At 37.0% G+C, this 23821-nt stretch overlaps 2 protein-coding genes across 2 annotated transcripts; both read right to left on the bottom strand.

The window, feature by feature from the left end:
* Positions 1-253: 253 nt before the first annotated feature.
* Positions 254-8664, bottom strand: LOC145639049 (uncharacterized). Its single transcript, XM_081690159.1, has 7 exons — positions 8107-8664; positions 7746-7834; positions 7413-7551; positions 2219-2317; positions 1962-2084; positions 1502-1764; positions 254-804 (listed from the first exon to the last, which is right to left on the bottom strand). Exons 1-7 carry the CDS (start codon positions 8273-8275, stop codon positions 694-696), a joined length of 993 nt encoding a protein of 330 aa, XP_081546285.1. The 5' UTR covers positions 8276-8664; the 3' UTR covers positions 254-693.
* Positions 8665-20570: 11906 nt separating this feature from the next.
* LOC145640287 (PKS-NRPS hybrid synthetase cheA-like) lies at positions 20571-23694 on the bottom strand. Its single transcript, XM_081691586.1, has 4 exons — positions 23623-23694; positions 22037-23211; positions 21291-21979; positions 20571-21208 (listed from the first exon to the last, which is right to left on the bottom strand). The coding sequence occupies exons 1-4, from the start codon at positions 23692-23694 to the stop codon at positions 20571-20573; spliced, it is 2574 nt and encodes an 857-aa protein (XP_081547712.1).
* Positions 23695-23821: the final 127 nt, after the last annotated feature.

The following is a 23821-nucleotide window of genomic DNA, read 5'->3' as shown; positions in this document are numbered from 1 at the left end:
AGTCAATTTCCCACATACTATAACAGACGTTACTTCACGTGGCAAACCAACTTTACATTCTTACTTGTAAATACGTTAAATTAATATGATTTCAAACAAAATCAAATGAACTAAACAAAGCCTAGATTATACATACATTGCAAGCATTTAGGGTAGTAGAGTTAATTGAATGAGAGATCAATAGACAAGGAAGTAATTGAATATGAAATTTGTCACAGTCGATTTCATGCATCTAATCTTACATTCTTGCTCATCACAATATAGCCGAAAATACTTCAAAGTCTGAATTACTGTTGTTTGGATGATAATAATGGAATCATAAGATCTGACAATTGGCTACTTGACAAGGAAACCAAAAGTGAAAGAATTGCGCAACAGATCTTATATATCTTCAAAATGTTTTACAATGAACTATTTCAAGTTAAAGTGTAACCCTCTAAAAGGGTGCCATGATTCAAATTTAATGAACCAGCACCAGTAAACCACCAAGCCATGAGTTAACAAAAATTGACTCAGAAACCAAAGAAGCCTGGACAATGTAGTTCGAAAGCCCTCACTGAATCTAACAAGAGTGAAGCGAAATTTTCCAACAAAGCAGCAGCAGATGGTCTCTATTTTGACAATTTGCTGAAGGTTGTGTACTGCTAAGCCTGCTCCAATTCGTTGCATACCTTGCTGTATCCAATTCCCCAATCATGCACTCAACACCCCAGAAACCCATGGAACAACCAGGGGTGCTCCTGGGTGAGAACTTCTATATGATTCAGAATACTTGTCTTTGAAATTCAATTTGGGTTTTTCTGACTGCAAAACCAAGAAGCATGAAAATAAGTTACTACAAACAGCAGAGTGCTTAAATATGCTAGGAAAAACAATAAACAGCCTAAAATATGCTATTTATACGCCTAAAATTTATTCTCCAGTAAACTTATAAAGAGCATTAGATTTAACAATCCCTCACAAGTAAGAAATGTCATTGTGAAAAGTATTAGAAAAGTACTCCCTCCCCCAATAAACTTCTTACTATCACTTCGGTCTGTCCCAAAATAATCTTTCTGTTACCAAAGAATTAACTCTGCCATGCATTAAGGCCCGACTTTTACTCCGCCACATTAACCCTTTTTCTCTCGTAATTTTTAACTATTTCTAATATGCAATTGGTTCAGCCCTACTATCTCCTTGATCACCCTGCCACAGGCTGAAAGGAAGATTAATATAGGGAAGGAGCAAATGAACAAAAAATACTAAATAGGTAATTATGAGTTAAGAGCAAATGAAAAAGAGAATAAAACAACACTACTGAAAATTTAAGGACCCCGTTCATTTAAGACCTTTACAAAAATAAATAAATAAATAAATAAAATGATAATATCAAACCAAATTCTGTACATCAAAGCACCAAAGGATATGTCAACTTAGAAAATTTGCCAGTTGAGAGTTCGAATGCATCTTGTTTTCAGCTTTAAGAATAGCAATAAAATCACAATGCAAAGGCACTTACAAATTTCAGCCAGCACTCCTGATGCTTATGTTCATAGATGTCTGGAGAATAACAACCTGCTTCAGATGGGCAATAAACCCATACATTGCATTTCATTTCACCAGGCTTCGCTCGACTTGCCTGATCGAAGCAAGCCTGGCAACAGTCAGCAGCACTCTCTTTGTGATGGGTTAGACCCCATTTAACAGCAACCCCATCATAATCTGTATGAAGTTCAGCGTGACACTCGGGAGGAACAGGCCTTCCAGCTAAAAGGTCTTCTTCTGTATATGTAATTGTATGTCTTAGGTATTCATTAAACCAACAGAATAATAATAAAATTCTGCCTATACGGAGTACTACAATTTTTAAACCAAAAGATATTATATTGATATGACAATAATTTAAAAGGCAACAAATACACAAAAGACAAAAGGCATAGTTAGAATTAGTTCGACTGAGTGTCAGATTGATCATTTACCGAGCTCATCTATTCCAGGAGGCTTATCGTCATGCTCCTTGTGAATGACTGCAGGTGGTATCCACAGCCCAATTACTTCCATAAATGAAGACCAACTAGATTCCATGGCCTCAACTAACAATGCTACATTGAACACAATTAAACAAGAAGTTAACGAGGCAATCAGTATGATATTGCAAATATGTAAAATCGACAAACTATGAACAATTTAACAAAAAGAAAACCAAAAAGCATTTTCAGAGGAAAGAAAGTCTCACCAGCATCATTGGATGAAATCGTCAAGGTAACATTCTGTTCACCAAGGATCAATAGTCTTGCTTCATGCAATTTAGCGCCCCGCCAGTTTTCAACTGCTTCTGTAGTCATAAAGTGAGCAAAAGGTATATTAGAGGAAGCAACTGCATCATAAACACAACTTTGAACCCTTAATAATCACAACAGACCACAACATTAACAGGGGTAAGTGTACTCTCAATCAGTGAAGATCAAAAAGATTAAAACAAATAAAGCAAGGGCATGCCAGAGGAAATTGATCGCATATCATATTCTCTTAAATTTCATAGTTGATGATTATAAGCTTCACAGACAACAATTCCCAACTGTGCTGACCTCAAATATCGAAGTTTATGATCTGACAATGAAGCAAAATTTAAGAATCCACCAAGAAGCAAGAGCATTCATATACAAGACTCTAACCTGAGGATAAAGCAAGCTTTAGGATCTTCTCTCACATTTATATTCCTCGCAAAGTCATAAAAGTGTTCCTTTAAAATAAATAATATTGCGAAAGCTTATGGGGTTATCTTTAAGAAAACACTTTAAGATATCATGGGTGCTGATAATCATATACCTTGAAAAAACACATTGTCTGCTTTTGTTTCACATGCCACTGGGCTGAATACTAATATTTCCACCATTCCTGAAAGTTTGACTCACTACTCTTGTGGACAAAGCAAAACAACTTTGACAGTTATAATTTATATGAAAGAAAAATATTAGAATGTGGAATCTTGTTAGATTCATCTCAGCATAAAACTAAAAATTTTGAACTTTATTTATTTATACTTATTGTAATTTTTAATTATACATAGTTGAAACAGCTTACGGCCAAAGGTACACATAGGAGACCCATGTAAAAGCTACATTGTATAGGCAGACTTCTAATACTGCACAAAATTCAAAAGACTAGTGAAATAAACACTAGGGTTCCATAGCTAGGGTATAGTTTATCCGATTTCAGACATCTATCAATTCAATATATTCCAACCAAGAAGAGAAAAAAGAACAGCATCAAGATTGAAAGTTTTCTCAGAGAAGACTCTATCAGGCCTGCCAGTATGTTATAATGGCAGCCATGGGAAGATCAGAGCTTCCATCAAATAACAGAAATGCCAGCTAGAGAACCTAGAAGCTCATGTTGCTCTATTTAAGAAACAGCTTACTGAATTGGATCTCACTTTTGGAGAAAGCTTTAGAAAGAAAGAATGTCAGCATCTACATTAACCCAGTAGCATCAAAGAAACTCCCGTTCAGACATATTATAGTATGGGATGTATGCGACCTACCTTCATGACAGCAAAGAAGCTATATCATTGGGAGCTGCGACTTTAAAACCAAAACCAAATTGAGCATTTGCTATTTTACAATCAATTAAAAGTGCATTATTTAATGAGCCACTTTGACACTAGTCCAAATCAAAGTAAAAAACACTAAACATATTGGCTCCATTGAAAATGGTCAGAGGAGAATCATTACTGTGACTCACTTTAACGAAGGTAATTCTTCTTCCTCTTTAACTGGTGACCTTAGATCTGTGAGTGTCATTTAGGGGAAATTCTCGTGTCAATGCATGGACCGTGATTGGAAAATTCTAATGATAAAGTAAAGTTGCTACTGATACTGTTATTGCTACTGATTGGAAAATTTAATGATAAACTCTGGTGTCAAAGCTCATATTGCTACTGATGTTATGTGAAATAAAATATTAAAAAAAAAAAAAAAAAAAAAAATTGCAAATTGGCGGGATGTAGACAATCTCATCATCGATGTTGCACCGGTGTTTATGGAGAGAGAAGGGAGGGAGGTATATATAAGAGACAATCTCATTCTCATCACATTTGGAGAATTTTGGAACAAATAGAAAGAGAAGATTAGCAATGTTACTCTAACTCTCTATTACACCTAGAGTACTTTGACACGGATTGAACACTTGACAAGTCAATAAGACTACAATTATGAAATTTTAATAATAAATAGCCAAGTTCTGCGATACATAGACTGACATGAGTGTGCAAAATCATACAAGATAGAAGATAAAGTAAACAAGGTATATGTATATTGTATGTATATGACATGAGTATGCAAAATCGTATAACATAGAAGATAAAGTAAACAAGGTGTATATATATATACCTATAAAATCAATCAAGTGAGATCAAACACATCTTATCCCTTTATGAGTATTTATCTTGGGACTTCTAATATTTAGTTATATTGGGTTTTGTTATTGGTCATTCTTAGCTTCCTTAATGTGTCAACTTCCTCAGCAAGATGTAATTTCTAATTTGCATTGTACTACATATTAGTTTTGTCCCTATACTTGTGCCTTCTAGGGACAGGATCTCCATGTTTCCAAATTGTGGATCAAGACATGTCAAACAACTGAACGTACCCATATCTGACCCAAATCCACATCTAGGAGGCATTAGAAAAGATGAGACTCATGCATACATGCACAATGATGACGTAGACGCTAGCAGATCAGCAGATTATATTATAGTTCAATTTAGCAGTAGATGTGTAAGACTGAAAGATAGGTATCACTTGACCAGTAAGAATATTTCTGAAGTGAAGCAGGTGTAGGTGACAAAAGCTAAATATTTAAGCAAATGGCTGCTGATGCTGCCCATCAATCCACTATCTCATGAGAAGGAGAGGCCTAAGCCTACAGCTATGTGAATCTTTACCAAAGCTATTGAATACTGTCGATACAGGAAGGAAATGACATATAACTTCTCCATGACAGAAGAAGTTTGTGGCAGAAACTGATGCTCCTAGGGAAAGATTCTTGATGATGAACAGAACTTAAACAGAGCAGATGCCTACGTCTTCTAAATCAGATGATGGTTTAGAAAAGTCGAAAAATGTTCTGACAAAATTTTATGAGGCCATGGTAGTTGGGTACACTACATGAATCCCCCCCCCCCCCTCCTCCCCCTCTTCTTCCTGAAGCTATTGTTATCTTACAGCTGTATGTTTGTCAATTCCAACACTTGACTTAAGGCCAGAAATGCCCATAAAACAGTGTAACATACTACTCTTTTATTCACTATTACCATATCAATTAAAACATTGGGGTTTGTTGTTTTTTTAAGATTGATAATTGGCTGTCTAGATAGTCAATTAAAAGGTGAATTTAAGCAATCAATGGATCAATTAAATTTTATGAGGGTTAAAACAACTATTCCGAGATACCTTACCAAACAAGCATATGCAACTAGAAAGGAAGAATATGTAGTTATCAAATTGCACATTGAATCAGCAAAAATTACAATTTAGCAGCTCATTTTAGATTCAGCTAAGATTTTCTAGAACAACAAAAATCATGGGTCTAGTGCTGAGGCAAGGAGCTAAATTAGTCTTATCTCTTAATACAACCTGATTTAGCTACTGCATACTGTTCCTTGGAAGTTAATAAATAGAGTGGTCTAAACTCTTAAGATCAGTAAAGCAATTGATAACAGCACAGGTAATTACACTCAACTGCTGATATTTTTTTGTCAGATCAAAGCATAGCATGTCTCATTTTATTCCAACATAAAAAGTTTAAGATAGATACAGGAGTGAATTATAAAATTCCTTACACATCTTGCCTGTGAGATTTTAGCAAATGTCCCAACAAGCAGGAATAGATCTTATTTATATCTAACATTCTAACCACCACCAAAATTGTTTAAATCCCACCCAATTTTAGCTGAAGCAAAAAAGTCTCTGATGGAAAACTTTTCAGCACTGGATTACAAAGGGCTCAAAAATTGATTAAACTGTAATATACATCTTTTTCATATTAAGTAAACGCCTATGAAGTAGACGCCAGGAGTCCTTTGGGATGAAGGTTTCATCAGAAATTACTCCCATGCAACAGAGGAATAAGGCCAGAATTCCTAATGAAGTCAAAATTACAGAGACATCTAACTCCTAAATCCCAATCTTGACAAGAGCCTATTAGGGAAAATTGGACAAATTTTCGAAACGGTTCATATCTATGAGCTATATCTGCAGCAAATGAGACTAAAGTATGACTGATGACAAAGTTCTATACAGTGTATACAAAGAAGTGCCTATGGCACAGGCAATAGAGTAAAGTGCCTTTATTGGCCTTGGCGAAGAGATGCAATTTTTTATACATTTAATTCAATGTCAGTAAACAGAGTAGACAAAAAGCAGCTGCAAGCTTAGGTTAATTGGAATTGCTCCGCTGTGATAATGCTATGTTAACACCAGTCAAGGCCATATTATTAGAGCAAAAGGTAAACCAATGAAAGAACTTGGTATTCAAGATAGAGAAAATAAGTAGATCTACAATAATTCAATTATAACTAGAAGCTAACATAACTAATATATAGTAGCTAACATAGTAACAATGAATTATTCCTCCACCCTCCCGGTCCCTGGTTCTCTCCTTGTTGGTATGTAAATGTTGTTTTCCTGTTGTGATTTGTGAATAATGCTTTTCTTCTCTCCTTTTTAATAACTCATGAGAACTCCTTAGACGTGGACAGGCAAATGACAAAAGAACAGACATAAGCACATAATAGAAAAGACGTTCTAACAGCAAGTCACCAATGTTGCAGTACATAACAGGCGACGCGGTGAGGATGTGGATTCCTGTAGCAAGCAAATCACTGGAAACAGTGGAAAGTGAGATGGAAGAAAGGGGAGAAACTCTGCATCAAGGAAGGCAAGATCCAGAGTGATGAAAGGGGGACAGAATCAAGACCCAACAACATGGTCTGGCAGTGTAGCCAGGGTCCTGGCAATGGTGTTTTAAAAATTCATTTTGATGGGGCATAGAAGCGAAGCAACCAGAATGAGTGAATGACAAAGGATCCTGGAGAGAACATTAACTACCCGTGCCAAGCTGAAGGTCTGGCAGCACATCATGCTTTATTGAACATTGACTCCATCTGCACTGAAGTCATTTTGCTCACCAATTCAACAAGATTATGGCACACATTTAAGAATGTACAGAGTCCAATTCAGAGTCCAGTGCATAAAGATGGGAAAAGGGACAAATTGCACCAATAATTTCCGAACACAGGCACATTTAACAAGCAATGCTACATGCCAATCCTTGCGAGGGCATTTTTCTACATAGTATCTATCCGTTCAAATGCAACACCAAATATGAAGAAGAGATTAAAATTGACAATGAAGATGAGTAACACCAACCTCTTTGCTCGGTCGTATTAGCTTTAGCAGGTAGGGTTTTGAGCTTTTGCAGGATCTCATCTCGAATCATCTGCTTCAAATGTAGTGGTAATTTCGTGATTCTTTTTTGTTCAGCCAATACTGCTGTAAAATTCTCAACCTTCATAACAATCAGAAAAATCAACATCAGTCGCAAATTCAACTGACAGAAGATACTTTCTCAGTAGATAACATTCTTAACCCTCACATTAAAACCTAAATAACACCAAAACATCCCACAGAAACTTAAAACACAGTTTCAAAATCAGCAAAACAAAGTACCAACCAAATTCAAGTTCAAAAACCAATCCTCACCACTTTGACAAGCTCAATAGGCTCTGCTGCTTTCCTAATCCGAACCGACTCCTCCATTCTCCTCAATTGATCTGGGGTGTGCTTAACAACTGATCACAAAAACAACTCTTCAATCAATATCCACTACTTTAACACCGCATAATCAAATCAGCTCATAAAACCTTCATCAAATCATGCAACAACACTAAAAATTCATCAACTCAAAACCAGTTCCATTACAAGAAACCACTCCACCGTTGACCAAATTCATCAAACACCATTTATTTAATAAATAAATACATACACAAATTGTAAATAACATTCTAATAACCAAAACAAGTATAATAATAATTATTATAATCATAGAGAAAGATGAACTTACTATCTTGTGAAGAAGTATTAGCATTGGAGTAGTTATAAACAGAGCTGTAAAGGCAATGAAGAACATAAAGAGCAACAACAATATTAATTGAGCAAACAATTAAAGTAATCTTCTTATAAGAACAACCCCATTTCCCTCTTCCATGATTCCCCCAATCTATTCTCGCCATTTTTCCACCTTCTTCTTCAACACCCTTTCCTCCATACCACCATCTCTTTCTCTCTCTTCAATTTTCAATAATTTGGGGTGCAAATTTTTACAGATTTTTGGCAAATTTGGATTCTGGGTATTTCAGATCGAAGTTTAAATTGCTCAAATTTGGCAAAAAGTTGGAGAATCTGCAAAAAGATAGCACAGATGAGCTGAACAAGAACAGTAAAGTGGGTGTTGTTTGTTTGTAGTAGTTGTAATTTACTAGTAATAAGTAGTAGATCAGTGCTAAATCCAGGGTATAAGGATTTAAGAGATTGGATTAATGTCGGAATTTGCGGGCTTCTGTAAAAATTAGAGTATCTATTAGGTGAATTAAGAGCACCATTTTAGGCCAAACACCTTGATTTTCTTGCTTGGCCCACATTACTTAATAAATAATTTTGAAACTTTTTGGAAAAATATAAATTTTGCTTTTTAGGGAAATTTTTTAAAATTAATATTTGGCAATTGGGTTGTGGTGAATGGTGACTGCCGACTGGTGAGCTATGGTGGATTGGTGGATGCCGAGAGTTGTTTTTTTTTTCACCCGAATTATTTTTGGGTTAATTTGCTAGCCAAAAGTTTATTTGTAGATCGGGTCTATTTTAGTCTTTATAATATATGGGTAATGTTGTGTATGTGCCACGCGTATCCCTTCTTACATACACAATTGTTGTCATTGTTTTCAAATTTACCATGTAAAAAAATTATGAAGTACATCTGTTAAAGCGTCTAATATAAAAACGAAATTATTCAAAGTATCACTCGGGGTAAAGCCCGGGCCACACACTAGTTCAAGTTTATAAGTCGTATTTATAAAATTTTATAAAATAGGATACTTATGGTCTGTTAGAATATTTTATTTAACCCCAAAGTTAAATTGTTTTGAATGTTTTTAAAGATAGTCTTCCGCTGTGTGTGTTTGATAGTTGCCTTAGCCGTTTTTACGGTGGCGGTAATTTCTTATTTTCCTATTTTGAGTTTTAAAAAGAGCAAAACAGGTATTTTAAAGAAAAGGAATTTCTAGGGTGTTACATAGCAGTAGTAACATAAGATGATAATACTACCTCCGTTACAGGTTATGTGCAACGATTAGACATTTTTCCTCTCTGCTTTATGTCAAATCGTTGCACATAACCTGTAACGGAGGTAGTATTAACAAAAATAACATAGTAGTAGTAGTAGTAGTCATAGTAGTAGTAGTAGTTTAGGAAGCAATTTATTTGATAGCCTTAGGAGTTGCGGTAATCGGGGAAGATAAGGAGGGAGGTGGTGCTACTTTTGGTGGTTGCCGGTGATAGGAGGTGGGGCTACAACTGGTGTTTGGACAGTAGGGAGTAGTGGTTGTCGTGGTGGTGTTCATGGACAAAGGAAGAGGAGTGGGAAAATGGGGAAACAAAGGAAGGAAGGAAGGAAGGAAGAAGCTTGCAAATGAAATGAACAAAGTTGGCTTGGGGAAGCATATCAATGGCTTATTTATAGCCTTAATTGGGTATTGTTTTAGCTGTCTCAATTGATGCAAGAGCAAGTGGGGGGGGGGGGGGTTTGTTCCATTTTTGCCGATATGAAGGAGTTTAAAGAACAAGAAAACGAGCTTCTTATCGGCAGGCGTAACTTTTGATCTATAGAATCAAACAACAATCACACCTTTGAAATTGATGCTCTAGATGTCCCAAACAGCTGTCCGAATTTCAGCCAAATCAGACCAGGGCCTTGATCGGAATTGATTTTCGAGACTGCTCAAGTTTGGAACGTTTTTGACGATGTATGGTGTATAAGGGAGCTACGTGGAGCAGTATTGTGGAAGTTTAGAGTTGACTTTAGCATAGAGGAGATTTAATGTTTTTTTGCACTTTGTAGTATGACTCGCGAACAAAATATTTGGCTCGGGAACAAAATATTTGACTCAGGAACAAAGAGTTTAAAGGTTAAAAATTCGATTTTTGGGTACTACAACTTCAACTTGACTAGTATAATCAAACTCATTATAAAACGTAATTATAAATTTATTATTTGTATATAAGGACTAAAATAAATGATTTTGTATAATAATAACATAATATTTGAAATATTTCGAAAAAATCCATAGTTAATAATTAGTAAACGGGTTTACAAATACGGGGTATTACATAGGGTTACTAGGTTTAGTTTAGGCATGATAGATTGATGATTAATAATTACGAGATCTTATTCATTATTTTTAGCTTAGTTTTTTGCACTACTTGTATATTGCTATGTATTTCATTTTCAATGAATTTAACACAAAAAAAGTTATTCTTTCTTCTCTCTCAATTCTATAATTTAAAGACATTTCATTTACTCCGTAATAAATTAGGGTTGCTTTGTCATTTTTTATATATTTAAAAAAAAAAAAATTCATGTAATACCCTAGAACTTTTCTTCCTTTGAAAACTATGTTTTGCTCTTTAAAAAAATGAATAAGGAAATGACTACTCCTTACGGTTTTTTTTTAAGTGCTCCAGTTCCCAAAAATGGCTATTTTTACCGTAGTGTTCCATTACCAAATTTACACTCTTCTTTTTTATGTCACCATCATTTTATAATAATATAATATTTCTCCTTCTAGTATTATACCTTATGGTCCTCCATTTATATTTCCTTTATTACTTTTCCACAGTTTTTATTCTTTTTCATTCCCACTTATATATTATTTTTGTTCTTTAGCCTAAAACCCCGCACACACCCCAATGGGCTTTTAAAAAATTCAAGGGAGTAAGACATTACTACCGCCGTGATAACAACTAAGATATTTTATCAAAAACACACAATTCAAATTATTTTAAAATTTTTTTTAAAAAAAAAAAAAAAAAAGAAAACCCTCTTCCACCACCAGCCACCCCTTCCCCTTCCTCGGCGAATTGCTAACCCAGCCCCCGGCACCGGCCATGCTCAGATCTCCCCTCCCCAGCGCCGGAGCCGATCCTCATCCCCGCACGCCCCCCGTTCTCTCTACTCTCTTCCATGATCCCCACAAAACCACTGAAACCCTCCCTCCCCTAGAAAACTACCTAAAATCACCAAAATCCACATGAAACTTATCCCTTACCCTCGAAAAACCCTAAGTGAAATCTTAAGAAGGTAAGATAAGGATTTTTTGACGATGAGGGATGGGTTTTAGGTGGTTTAGTGTGGAAGGAAGGTTTCGGGTAGGTGGTTTGTGGGGAAGAGAGAACAGAGAAGGGGCGACATCGCCAACATGCTGCGCAGCCGGTGCCATAGGTCAAGTTGACAAGTCACCAGGGAATGGGAATGGGGTTGGCTGGTGGTGGTGGTGGAGGTCAGTGGTTTTTTTAAATAAAATAAATAAATATAATAATAATATTAAATTAAATTTAAAACATCAAATTAAAAAAATAATCATTTAAATTGTTAAACCAATATGATTATGATACTTGTCTCATTTAACTGGTTAATTTGGTCACTAACTCGTCATAACTCTTTTAAAGCGAATATCCTTAAAAGGTTGTATTATTTAGAAATAATCAAAAGGTGAACTTGTTTTTGGCAAACCGCTGAAAGGTAGTATTATTTTTTACAATTAAAAGTATTTTGTTGAGCTTAAATTGGTTATATTGATATAAAATTAACTTTACCAAGTAAACCTTTTTTTTAAATGATTCTCAATTATCTTTGTTTTTTAAAATTATTTATTTTTGTTGTTTAAAACTTATTTTTATTGAATTGAACTTATTTCAACTAAAATAAAATCATTTTTATTGATATTTTTTAGGTGAAGAGAATGACTTTCACTTTACAAAATATTAAGTAAAAAAGAAAAATTCAATTTAGTAAAAATATTTTCAGTTTAATAAAAATTCATTTTTAATTAGTAAAAAAAATAAGGCACTGAACAAATATACTTGGAGAATTAGTAAAAATAATTTCAGTTCGGCAAAAATAATTTTAATTCAATAAAAATAATTTTCATTCAATAAACTAATTACAGTACCACAAATATAAGGGAAAGAACAAAGCCTTAATCTATTCCAAATTTTCAATTTTTTCGTCTACTAAATTTATTTATTTTATTTTTTTTGACAAGAAGATCCATATAACAAAAAAAAAAAAAAAACAATACAACAAAACACACTGAACAACAACAACTACATTAAGTAACAAAACCCGAAAGGACCAATGCAAGCACGCTTCACAGGAGCTAACTTGTTGAACTCCACATTAATAGACAAAGTTGGACATCATTTTGAGCCGACTCAATCCATCTTGCAACCTAAGCTACTAACACCCTATTACAAAACATCTTACCTATCATCAGAGGACGAGAATAAGAAATAGTCCATTGTTGATTCAAGCGAGACCAAACCTTGAATATTAATGGCAAGAGTAAGGAACTTGGAACTCAGGTACCCAAAGACTACCCACGTACAAACCTTGGAACAATTATCCTTTTTGGTAGACTAAAACATGATTTATAGCTACATCGACTATTGACAATCGAGAAGCACTCAAGACCTTTGAGGGAATCGTTTGGTGCTTTGAGCCACAGAAAGGAGGAATCAAAGGAATAAAGGTATCTGCTTCTCAGGATTTATTACCTAGGGGGACCTATGTTTATGACAAATTTGACTTTTACTTATGACAAATTGTATCTGAAACTTCATCACTGATATAGACCTCTAATGATAAAAGCTAAACACATCACCATGCATAAGGCGCCGTAAATTAGATGATGTAATATGAAAAGATTAACCAAAACAACCACGGGATCGAAACCAATGCGGGTGCAAACCATTATCTGGCCACTTGTATTGACCTCAAAGTAGAATCGATGTTCAAATTGTTATAAGCTTTTTTTTTGTCAGATTAACCCCACTAACAAGGTTTTTCAACATCACATATTATCCCCATTGGACAACACTTTGGGAACGACCTCCATATCACAAACCCCTTGCTTTTTTGAAGAAGCAACTTCCCTTAAAGTGTGATCTACAAAAGAGGCATAACCCAAAAACCTCTCAGCCTCCTGTAATCCTTTTAATACTTCCATATTCTATTAACTGCCTTAAAAAGGTCAGATTTGGCGGATAGAGGATACCTAACCCCTAAAAAGCTAAGACTCTCCTAAATAAGCCTTTGGTATGTCAGGAATCATACCTCAACAGTACGCAAACATACATAATTTACTTTAGTATTGAGTTCTTGTAATTTCAAGCACATGCAACCAAATTGAGATTTAAATCCAAGGCTAAAGATCGAAATATAGCAAAAGCTTTTAGGGTCTCAACCTCCTATAATGCTTTTAATACTTCCATATTCTATTAACTGCCTTATATATGTCTGATTTGGCGAATAGAAGATAATCTAACCCCTTAAAAGCCAAGACTCTCTTAAACAAGCCTTTGGTATGATAATAATCATATTACTCAACACAAACATACATAATTAATTGAAAGGAATGGTGTCCTTCGAACAAGTGTATTATTCTGATAGCGGGTTCAGAATTATTAGAAAGCTAATATATTCAGTAAGGTCAAGTGATCGGAATGCCTGGGTGGAGGCCGCTTCCGATCAGTAATATTAATATAATTAATATTACAGCTTAATCTTGACTGAACCCTTCGGGTCACACCCAAGCAAAATATACGAACCAACTCGACGAATTAATTCGGAAGAAATTAATTCGTCGCCCGAGTGTTAAACATTTAGACGTCGGAAATTCGAGCTTGGAGCGTCGAAACCGAGCGTCGGAGAATCTCAAATGTCGAGCCAAAATTTAGGATTTGGCGAGACGGGAAAATGCATCAAGTAACAAGTAAAATCCTAGCCACGCGAAAGGCTAGGAATGCATGCCCAATAGGAGCATGCCACGTGGCAGCACACATGGCAAAACGCCATGTGGCAGCACACGTGGCCGCCACGTTGGCAGCCGCCAAGTGGCAGCGTGCCACGTGGCAGCGCCATGGTGGCGGCGCGCCACGGTGGCGACACATGTGGCAATGGCCGTGGACCCGGGTTGATGGGTCATGGACGCGGGCCAAAATAAAATGGGCCAACCGAACCCAACTTGGGGCTCAAGGTTGGGTGACACATGGTTAGTTCACATTGCATGTGAAATGCCTTGGGGACCAAGTGAGAAAGTGGTCCACACCTAACCATGTGACACTTGTTACTTGTTCCTTTGTTTATTTAACTAAGGGTTGAATTCACCCATCTTTCCATGTGGGATCTTTTTGTGAAAAGTCCCACATTGAAAGATGAGTGAAATTCACAAGGCATACTTCCTTATAAATAGTCATGGCATGGCTTGAGAATTCTTTGCTTGAGTGGGAGTTAAAAAGAGCATTCCATAATTTTTGGGAAAACTCTTAAACTCATATAACACTCGGGTTTTGGTCGGACCTTGCTAACCCCAAGGTAGCGGACCTTAAAGTTGTGTTCGCCTTTTGTGGGTGGATACCGTCGGAGGCGCGGCGCTTGACGTGCTCGTAGCTTTCAAGTAAGAGCCCCGGTTTTTGGGCGAAGCTCGCTTCGAGGGTAAGATTCATTATCTTTTCTTTGTGATTATTTAGTTATGCTTTATGATTTTAATTATTGCGAGTGGTTCCTCGGGTCGGGGTTTGTTTCCGCGGTGAGTCGGACTCACCAAACCCCAACATTAATATCAGTATCAAATTCTTGTAATTTCAAGGCACACGCAGCCAAATTGAGATTAAAGCTAAGGCTAAAGACCGAAACATAGCAAAAGCTTCCAGGTACTTTGACAAACTAAAATATAACGCTTTACTCGCTAAATCATACTTGGAAAAAGCAAGTTTAAACTTGCGTTCTAAGAACAAGAATTTACCTTTCTCGTTGAAAACTTTAAAATAGACTAACACATCATCAGGAAAAGCCAAGAAATCAAGGATACAAATAACGCACTTGTCATTAAACTTAGAGGATTATTGTTTTCTGCAAAAGTACGACACAAATCCATCCACTTATCAACTGGAAAAAGTACACCTGTAGGAGTAAAGATGGGCACGGGCCGTGCCGACACGGCACGACGGCCCACTTGTTATATATATATATATATATATATATATATATATATATATATATATATATATATATAATTAAAAAAATCGTGGTGGCCGCAGCCCGGCACGACACGGCCCGCTAGGCACGTGGGCCGTGCCGTAGGCTGGGGGTGTGCCAAAACTTGGCACGGTACGGCACGGCCCGCCGCCAAGCCGGCACGACACGACACGAGCCCCATTCCGAAACGGCCCGCGACGACACGGCAAGCACGACACGATGCCCATCTTTATATAGGAGTATAGGATATCACAACTCACTACCTAATTAAAAAGACCAGCCGCTCACAATGAATGACACAAGGCTAGCAAGGGTGCCCAAAAAAAAAAAAAAAAACTCAAGGAAGGGCAACAAACAACCACCCAAGATATATATATATATATATATATATATATATATATATATATATATATATATATAGTAGAACGATATAACCTTTGATCTAACAACGGGGCATTTGGTAGGAGGGATGAAATTAAGTGGGACAAGGTGGGATAAAAAGGTGGAATTAATAGATGAGATAAGGATAAAAATAGTGTATTCCATTGCTTGGTATGGATTGAGATTAGATTGAAATAACTAATAAAAATACAAAAATACCCTTACTATCCTTTTTTCACTCTTTTTTTTCTTTCTCTTTCATTAAGGGCAATAATGTCTTTTACCCATTAAATATTGGAAAAATTGCAAAAAATAATACAACCTTTGGCCGATTCTTTTTTAATAATATAAGCTTTGGATTATTTCTGAATATTACAACCTTTGGGGTGTTCATTTTAAACAAGACAAAAAACTTATAACCTGTTAAATCGATTACACATGCCACGTGTTGTTATGTAACTGGTCTAAATATTAATTTTTTAAATAAATAAATAATTTTTATTTTTAATAATTGATAAGACTGTTTAACATTTAATTATGCCTAATTATAACATTAATTATAATGTGGAAAGCTAAACGTCGCCCTCGAATATCTAACTAACGCCCGCAAAATAAATTAAAATTACATTCTTACCCTTTTTATAAAAAAAAAAAAAAATAACCCTCAAACAAAATTACCTCCCTCCCCCAACAAAACCCTCATTCCTTACTCACTCTCATTCTCTCTCTAAACAAACCACCACCACCACATCCACCTCCACCACCACAACATCCACCGCCGCCACCACTATCACCGCAGATAAAAGCGCCGGAGCAGTGGTTGAGCGCCGATCTACACCGTGATAATGCCGCGGAAGGACAAAGGCAAGTCAATCGCCGGCGGAGAAGAGGTTTGTGTTTTTTTATTTTTTTTATTTTCTGAAATCCAGACAAACGCCTGATTTTTTCGCACAACCATGGCTGAAACGCCTAGTTCGTGCGTACAGCCGTGTGGTTGTACGAAAAATCTGGGCGGTTGAGCTGAAACACCCAGTTTTTTCGTACAACCACACGGTTGTACGCACGAACCAGGCGTTTCAGCCATGGCTGTTCGAAAAAACTGGGCGTTTGCCTGGGTTTTTATTTTTTATTTTTAAATTCGTTTTTTTTTTTTTTTTTTTTGGTATTGGGTTTTAATTGCTTGGCTTTGAATTTGTAAATTCGTTGTTGTTATTATTATTAAGAACTGTTTGGAAATTGGAAATTAAATAATCAACTAAAGTTCAAGATTTTTGGGTTTTAATCAACTAAAGTGAAGGACTTCAATTGCTTGGTTTTTAGTTGTTGATTTTGGGATTTGTTAGTGTAGATTTAATTTTTGTAATGCTTTAATTTTAATTCAATCATAAATGGTTTTAGCATCTCGTGTAACAAAGTAGTGAGATATCTATGCTTTGTGCTCATATATTCACACCCTATACATTTTAATATGACTTTACAATCGGATTATAAATATGTAGTAGTTAGTTGTATTGTGTTTGAGAAATGACGTTGTTGGCAATATTTGTACTCTGTATATAATGGATTTTCTTTAAGTGCTGTTGGATTGATTAAGAGTTATTATTGTTTTAGATATTAGCCTCGTAGATGTTCCAACCATTACTATCTATCTCGATGCCCGTACAAAATTTCTTGGAAGTTTTTTTTTAGAATTTTCGTGATGTTTAGTTTGAAGTTTTGTTGATATTTTGGGTGGTTTGTGTTGATATATAGTTGATGAGGATTAAATATGATTTCGAATTCATCTATATGAAAATACTTGTTGAGCATTCTTGATTCTTTTTCATTTTTCAGATTTTCATACTATAAGCAATGGTTATTGGCTGATTTTTATATTCCTATACTTGTTGATCCTTTTTTTTTTTATCTACTATAAAGATGTGAGTAGGAAAATGGGTTTTGATTAGATTTTAAATGTTGCTTGCTCCGTTACTTCAAGATTGTCTTGACTTTACCCTACTCCAAAATTGACTAGAAAGATAGCTTTTTTTTACCGATAGAAATTTTAAAATCGGCAATTTGATTAGTTTATGTGCAAATTCCTTAGATTTCTCGAATTAACGTGAATGTGTAATGATAGTTTGGTTTCGGTCATTATTTCTTATTTCTTATAGTTGATGGTGATACTAGTATTATATCATTACTTTATGTCGGCTAATGCAAGATTAACTAAGGAATAATGTAGAAATATTGTTTGTTGGATTTTGTTATAAATAATTGGATGATATGTGTACTAGTTTATTATTTGGTTAAAAGTTTGAATATTTAGTTGTTAATTATTAGAAATTTGTTGGATTTTGTTATATATAATTGGATGATATGTGTACTAGTTTATTATTTGGTTAAAATTTTGAATATTTAGTTGTTAATTATTAGAAATTTGTTGGATTTTGTTATAATTAATTGGATGATATGTGTACTAGTTTATTATTTGGTTGAAAGTTTGAATATTTAGTTGTTAGTTATTAAAAATATTAGTTGGTTGATTTTGTTAGTATTAATGCCATTTTATTCTAAATTTAGAATGTAGTCGAGGGTTCTGGTCCACGGCATGCTAGATCACGCGGCATTAACGCGTCGGTTAGGAGAGATAGGGGGTCGGGGATTAGTATACGGGAAGGTAGTTCTTTACCGGAGCGCGATAGAGAAGTGGGTAGTTCTGGGACTTATTTGGATGAGCGGGAGGGAGCCGGTCCTAATCCTTTGTTGAGGACTACTAGCTCGGTTTCGGGTTCAGGTTCGAGATACGATGATGATGGACCTGAGGACGATGATGCTGATGCTGATGCTGAGGAGCAGCCGACTGTCGTGACGAGAGGTCCTGATGGGAGATTTACGAGTTCACGACCACCTCGATCTGTAGCGCCTTGGCTTGTTCAGGGGCCGATGGACGGTGGACCCGATGTTGGGACCGTTATTCCTAGTTTTGGGGCCCATGTTGCTCGATATATTTGGGACGGGCATGATCGACGGTTTTTGCGGTGTCATACTAGAGCTAGTGTGTGTAGATTGTTGAGTGAATGGATGGAGGGATTTACGGCAGACACTGCTACGCGGATACGACAGACTGGGTTGTCGCACCTGCCGAGCATTATGCACGACCACCTTGATTTTCCGCTGATTTCTGCTTTTGTGGAGAGATGGCAGCCAGATACAAACACCTTCCACCTACCTTTTGGTGAGATGACCATCATGTTGCATGACGTTTACCACATACTTGGTATTCGGGTTGAAGGTGATATGGTTGCCGAGGATCTATCTAGTGACCGGTATAAGACATTTGCAGCTGAGTTGTTACAGTTGACTACAGAGGAGCTACAGGTCAAGACTCAGACTGCCATATATAGGAATGGTGGCGTCCATACTGACCAGATTTTTGATAGGTGTCGTACTGTAGAGACTACAGAGGAGGTTCAGGTCATTGGTTACATGTGGGTCCTTTTGGGTAACACGCTCTTTACTGACAAGAGCGGTTGTCGTACCCACCCTTCTTTTCTCACTGAGTTGTTTGTGGAGCATAACCTGGAGAGGTTGACGAGATACTCCTGGGGTTCAGCCACACTAGCGTACTTGTATCGTCAGCTCGGGCATGCCACCCGAAATGGATGTGATTCTATCGCGGGTTGTCTAACTCTTCTCCAGTCTTGGATATATGAGTACTTTCCATGTTTTCGGCCTCACCAGGGTGTGTTGACGCGAGACGTTCCATATGCACGTGCAGGGTTATGGGATGTTGGTATGGCGCGGAAGCATCAACAGCGTCTCGTGTCCTTTCGTACTCGACTTGACCAGCTGGGTGACCATGAGGTATAAATAGATACGTAATACTATTTGTTTTACAATGCTTTAATTTACAGTTGATTTACTCTTGTATTAATTTGTAGGTATGCTGGTTGCCGTACGGAGCTTTTCCTGCATTACAGGTGCCTAGGACTGCGTTTACTGGATGTATTCGATATCGAGGCATCATAGAGCCATATATGCCCGGTCGAGTTGTTCGACAGTTGGGGTTTATACAGGAGGTTCCCGGTGACATGATTAGGCCTGATGATGCTCATAGACCAGTTAGTGTTAAGTCTTATAGGGTCAGTTTTTCAGCTCAGATGACTACTCGCATGTGGAATGGTTTTGTTCCCGGTGCTGCGTTCAGTCTTCTGCTTGGTGGATATACTAGAGTTCCGCCTGGCGGACATACTTGTGCACCTGACTACCTATCATGGTTTAGGAGAGTTAGTCATCCTATCGTCACTCCTAATGTTGAGGATGATCACGGTCTTCCTGAGAGGACCAACGTTGATTACGTAAGTTTTTTATTACTTGTTTTTTTTTATTTAATTTATTTTTCCTATTATTATTAATATAATTATAATTGTTTATGCAGTGGGTAGGACGATTCAAGGTTACAGCACAGCGATCACTTAGTGAGTACCCTACACTATCGAGAGACACCAGAGCAATGTTGGAGCTAGTGATTTCTGATTGGAATGCAATAAATGGACTTGCTGATTAGTTGTAATATTTATTTGTAGCTTGGACTTTATTTTTTTTATTAGACTATGTTTTGGATGTTGACTATGTTTTGGATGTTGTTAGTGGCCATTTAAGTTTTACACATTTGTTGGAAATAATCAAGTTGACATTTATGTTTGAGTTTTTTTTTATTTTTTTTTATTTTCTAATAGACTGTGTACTTGCTTCACAAAAGAAATGCTTAAAATAAATTAAAAAAATAACCATGTTTATTAATAAAGTTAAAATAAAGTTGAATCAAAATCCACAACAATACTCAACGGTACTCAAGAGTTGATTAATGTCTGCCACAATTGAAGCCTTCTATCGTACCTTCTCTCCCACCCGTTTACACTTGTCTGTCGAGCGTTAAACCACATTGGTGAAATTGGAGGTAGTGGGTGGTCATGTTCCATATGCAACCGAATGAAATGCGATCCACCAACAGTTCCAATCACAAACTCCCCAGAAGGCCTATCTAAAGGTCCACGATTGTTCAACGGCAAAACAGTAGTAGATGGATAGTAGCTCGACGGTCTATTTCCTACTCCATAACAAATCACCACCACATTCCATAATGTGGCAATAGCAAAAAAATCTTGTTGTGCTACCATCCAGTGCTCCTCTCCACACGCATCACCATCCCATCTAATCCGGTCTATCTCCCTTTGCAGTCCTGAACCAACCCCTTGGCCCCATATGTCGTAGTAAATCATGCTGTACAGCCAAGGGTGAGAACCAACCTCATTTGCCATTTGATGCCGAACCAATCGCCACTCCTCCTGAGTTCCGTACAATAAATCTGCTACGCAACGAAATCCGCAGTTCCCATCACCAATTACATCCTTAACACCTACGACGTAAGGCCAAATGATGTTGGGAATAGCGTAGCTGTATCTGCATTGGCGCATGTCGAACCCAGTACCTACAAAATTAAAAACATAATATGACATATAGTTAAATTAAAATTTAGGATGAATAAACATATTATTTAAATCGATGATCACCTGTATTAGATGGGGGCGGTCTACTTCTAGATCGATTCTCTCGCCCACTACGTTCAACATGCTCAAAAAATGAAGGATCCCGCCTATTACGATTCTCGGGTGGTCGTCCCCTTACACGGGGGTTGACTCTAGGCTCCTGAAGGTCATCGTAGTTAGGATCCATCTCACCCTCAATAACTCGTGACATGTGCCTAAGCATCACAGGATCACTGGCAATAACCTGATCAACAAGGGTGCGGAAATGAGCTCGATCCTCATCATTTTCATCAACTATATTAGGAATGTCGACACCATCTCCAATGACAAGGGTCCTCCAAAATGGATGAATATTCTTAGAATACAACCCCTTCCCTGCAGCAATCGAGTCATATATTTGGCACGCACAAGGTAAGCCGTGGGTAGTACGTAGAGCACACCCACAGCGTCGATGAATATCCGTACTCAACCCTCGCATTCTGTTTGTCTCACCGAGAAGAATAGACAGACAATAGTGGGATACCTTTCCGTTCAGCTGATGTAAAGGCTTATGCTTGTACTTCTGACCATGACTTGTTCTACATGCCTCCAATCCATTACGAATGGCTATGATCTTGTTCTCAATCGAGCAGTGCACTTGAGCCCAAACCGTGTCCAAAGAGCATGTTGAACTGTCAATCCAACACTTCAATGCTGAATGCTGGCTCTCAACCCTGCAGTTGTTAACATTGCCAAAGTGTAGTACCTGGTTTGTTCAAAACAATACAAACTTCTCCTTGTGTACGAGCCAAGTGTCCATAACATATTCAATCACTTTCGGCCATCGACTCCACTTGGTTTTCAGCACTGCAAGTTCTCTGTTATATGCCTCTTCAGATGTAGCATTAATCACAAGCCTCCACCTCCCATTTTTGAACTTGGCACCAATCTCCTTTTTTTTTTCAAACATGGAAGTAACCTTCGCCTCAACATCTTTGTTAATATGCCACACACACAACATGTGTCTTGTGTTTGGAAACACGCTCTTCAACGCTGCACAAAGGCCAAGCTCCCTATCTGTCAATAGTACCGATGGCTCTCTATGATAACCGATCAACAACCTCAAGCACTCAAGCACCCACCGATAACTTTCCTGAGACTCTGACCTCATGAATGCGTATGCAACAAGAAAGTTTTGATTAGTCGGTGTAACCCCAACAATCTCAAAGAATGGCATGCCGTATCGATTCGTCTTGTAAGTGGAATCCATACCTATCACGTACGGGTATGTGCGAAGCAAATTTGTCATGATCGGGTGTGCCATGAAAGCATGTTGCAACACATTGTTGGAATCAGTAAAAACCCAAGTGAGGTATTTGCTCTGTCTGGCCAAATGAAGCACCTGGTGAACTACTTCTCTTCCTTCAAATTGCTCCATTCTTATTTTACTTCTGCAGTTGTAGACATGCCTGATGTTAGGATGGTCTCCGGGAAACTTTTCTACAAGAGTTCTCATGATATGTCGAGGTGGCACCTGTGCCTGAGTCATGTCACGCACTACCTGCTTAGCAGCAATACTAAGACCACTAATTTGTCGATGTCCCTCGGGATAAACAACCAAAGAATGATTGTGAGTTCCGTTCAAGCAACTAAGCTTCCAACCATTTACTACTCTGACATACTCAACCTTGAGTTTGAAGGGACAATTGTTTGCCTTGCTTTTGGTGTCTTTGCGTATCGCGTTCATCATGTCTCTTATCATGCCCTTTTTTCCACGATCACAACTCACATATCGATACGGTCGACCACTCCGATCGGTCTTGTAAGAAGCCTTCACTAACATAAATCCGAGCGGTCGACAAACATTTTGTGCCCATAGAACAGCATCCTCAAAACTCGGAAACACTTCGTTTGTCAAAAAATGTCCACTATAGTCCACACCGTCACCATCCTCGGACTCAGAATCCTATATAAATATTAATAAAAGTTAGAACCAAAGAAGACGACTAATAGTAATAACAACAATAACAATACAACTAATTATAAAAAAAACTTTCAACCATAATAATGACAATAACAATAATAATAACAATAACAATAATAATAATAATAACTAATTTTAATAACAATAATAATTTCAAAAGTATAAAATCCAATGACAATCAACCAATACATGAAATAAAAAATTAAAAAAAAAAAAAAGAAAAATCGAAACCCAGGAAACGCCTAGGATTTTCGAATGACCTAGGCTAAAACGCCTAGTTTTTTCGAAACATCCTAGGATATTCGAAAAAACTAGGCGTTTCAGCCTAGGTCATTCGAAAATCCTAGGCGTTTTCTGGGTTTCGATTTTTTTTAAAAAATTAACGCAACGTACCGATTCTGATCGGTTCGACGAGCCTTCGGCAAGCGTCAAAGGTTGTGTTTCTGGTATTTCGTTGTTGTCCATAAGATCTAACGAAATTGATTTTGCAAAATTTATAAAATTTGTTTGATTTCACGGTGGTTGGGGTGGTTGTCCGATGAAGGTCGGTGGCCGTTCACCACTAGAGAGAGCGGTAAAAAATTTTGTGTCC

Source organism: Chenopodium album, chromosome 7, assembly GCF_948465745.1.
Source record: "Chenopodium album chromosome 7, dcCheAlbu1.1, whole genome shotgun sequence".
NCBI lineage: Eukaryota > Viridiplantae > Streptophyta > Magnoliopsida > Caryophyllales > Amaranthaceae > Chenopodium > Chenopodium album.
This window is presented reverse-complemented; position numbering and strand designations above follow the sequence as displayed.

Bases quoted from the DNA above. Each gene is read 5' to 3' on its own strand.
- LOC145639049 (XM_081690159.1), bottom strand. From the start codon at position 8,275: ATGGCGAGAATAGATTGGGGGAATCATGGAAGAGGGAAATGGGGTTGT. The intron at 1,765-1,961 runs GTAAATGATCAA...TTACATATACAG, and splicing joins TCCTGGAATAGATGAGCTCG to AAGAAGACCTTTTAGCTGGA. The intron at 805-1,501 runs GTAAGTGCCTTT...TTGGTTTTGCAG, and splicing joins AGGAGTGCTGGCTGAAATTT to TCAGAAAAACCCAAATTGAA.
- LOC145640287 (XM_081691586.1), bottom strand. From the start codon at position 23,694: ATGGACAACAACGAAATACCAGAAACACAACCTTTGACGCTTGCCGAA. The intron at 23,212-23,622 runs GTACGTTGCGTT...ATATTTATATAG, and splicing joins CGTCGAACCGATCAGAATCG to GATTCTGAGTCCGAGGATGG. The intron at 21,980-22,036 runs GTTTGTATTGTT...TAACAACTGCAG, and splicing joins TGGCTCGTACACAAGGAGAA to GGTTGAGAGCCAGCATTCAG.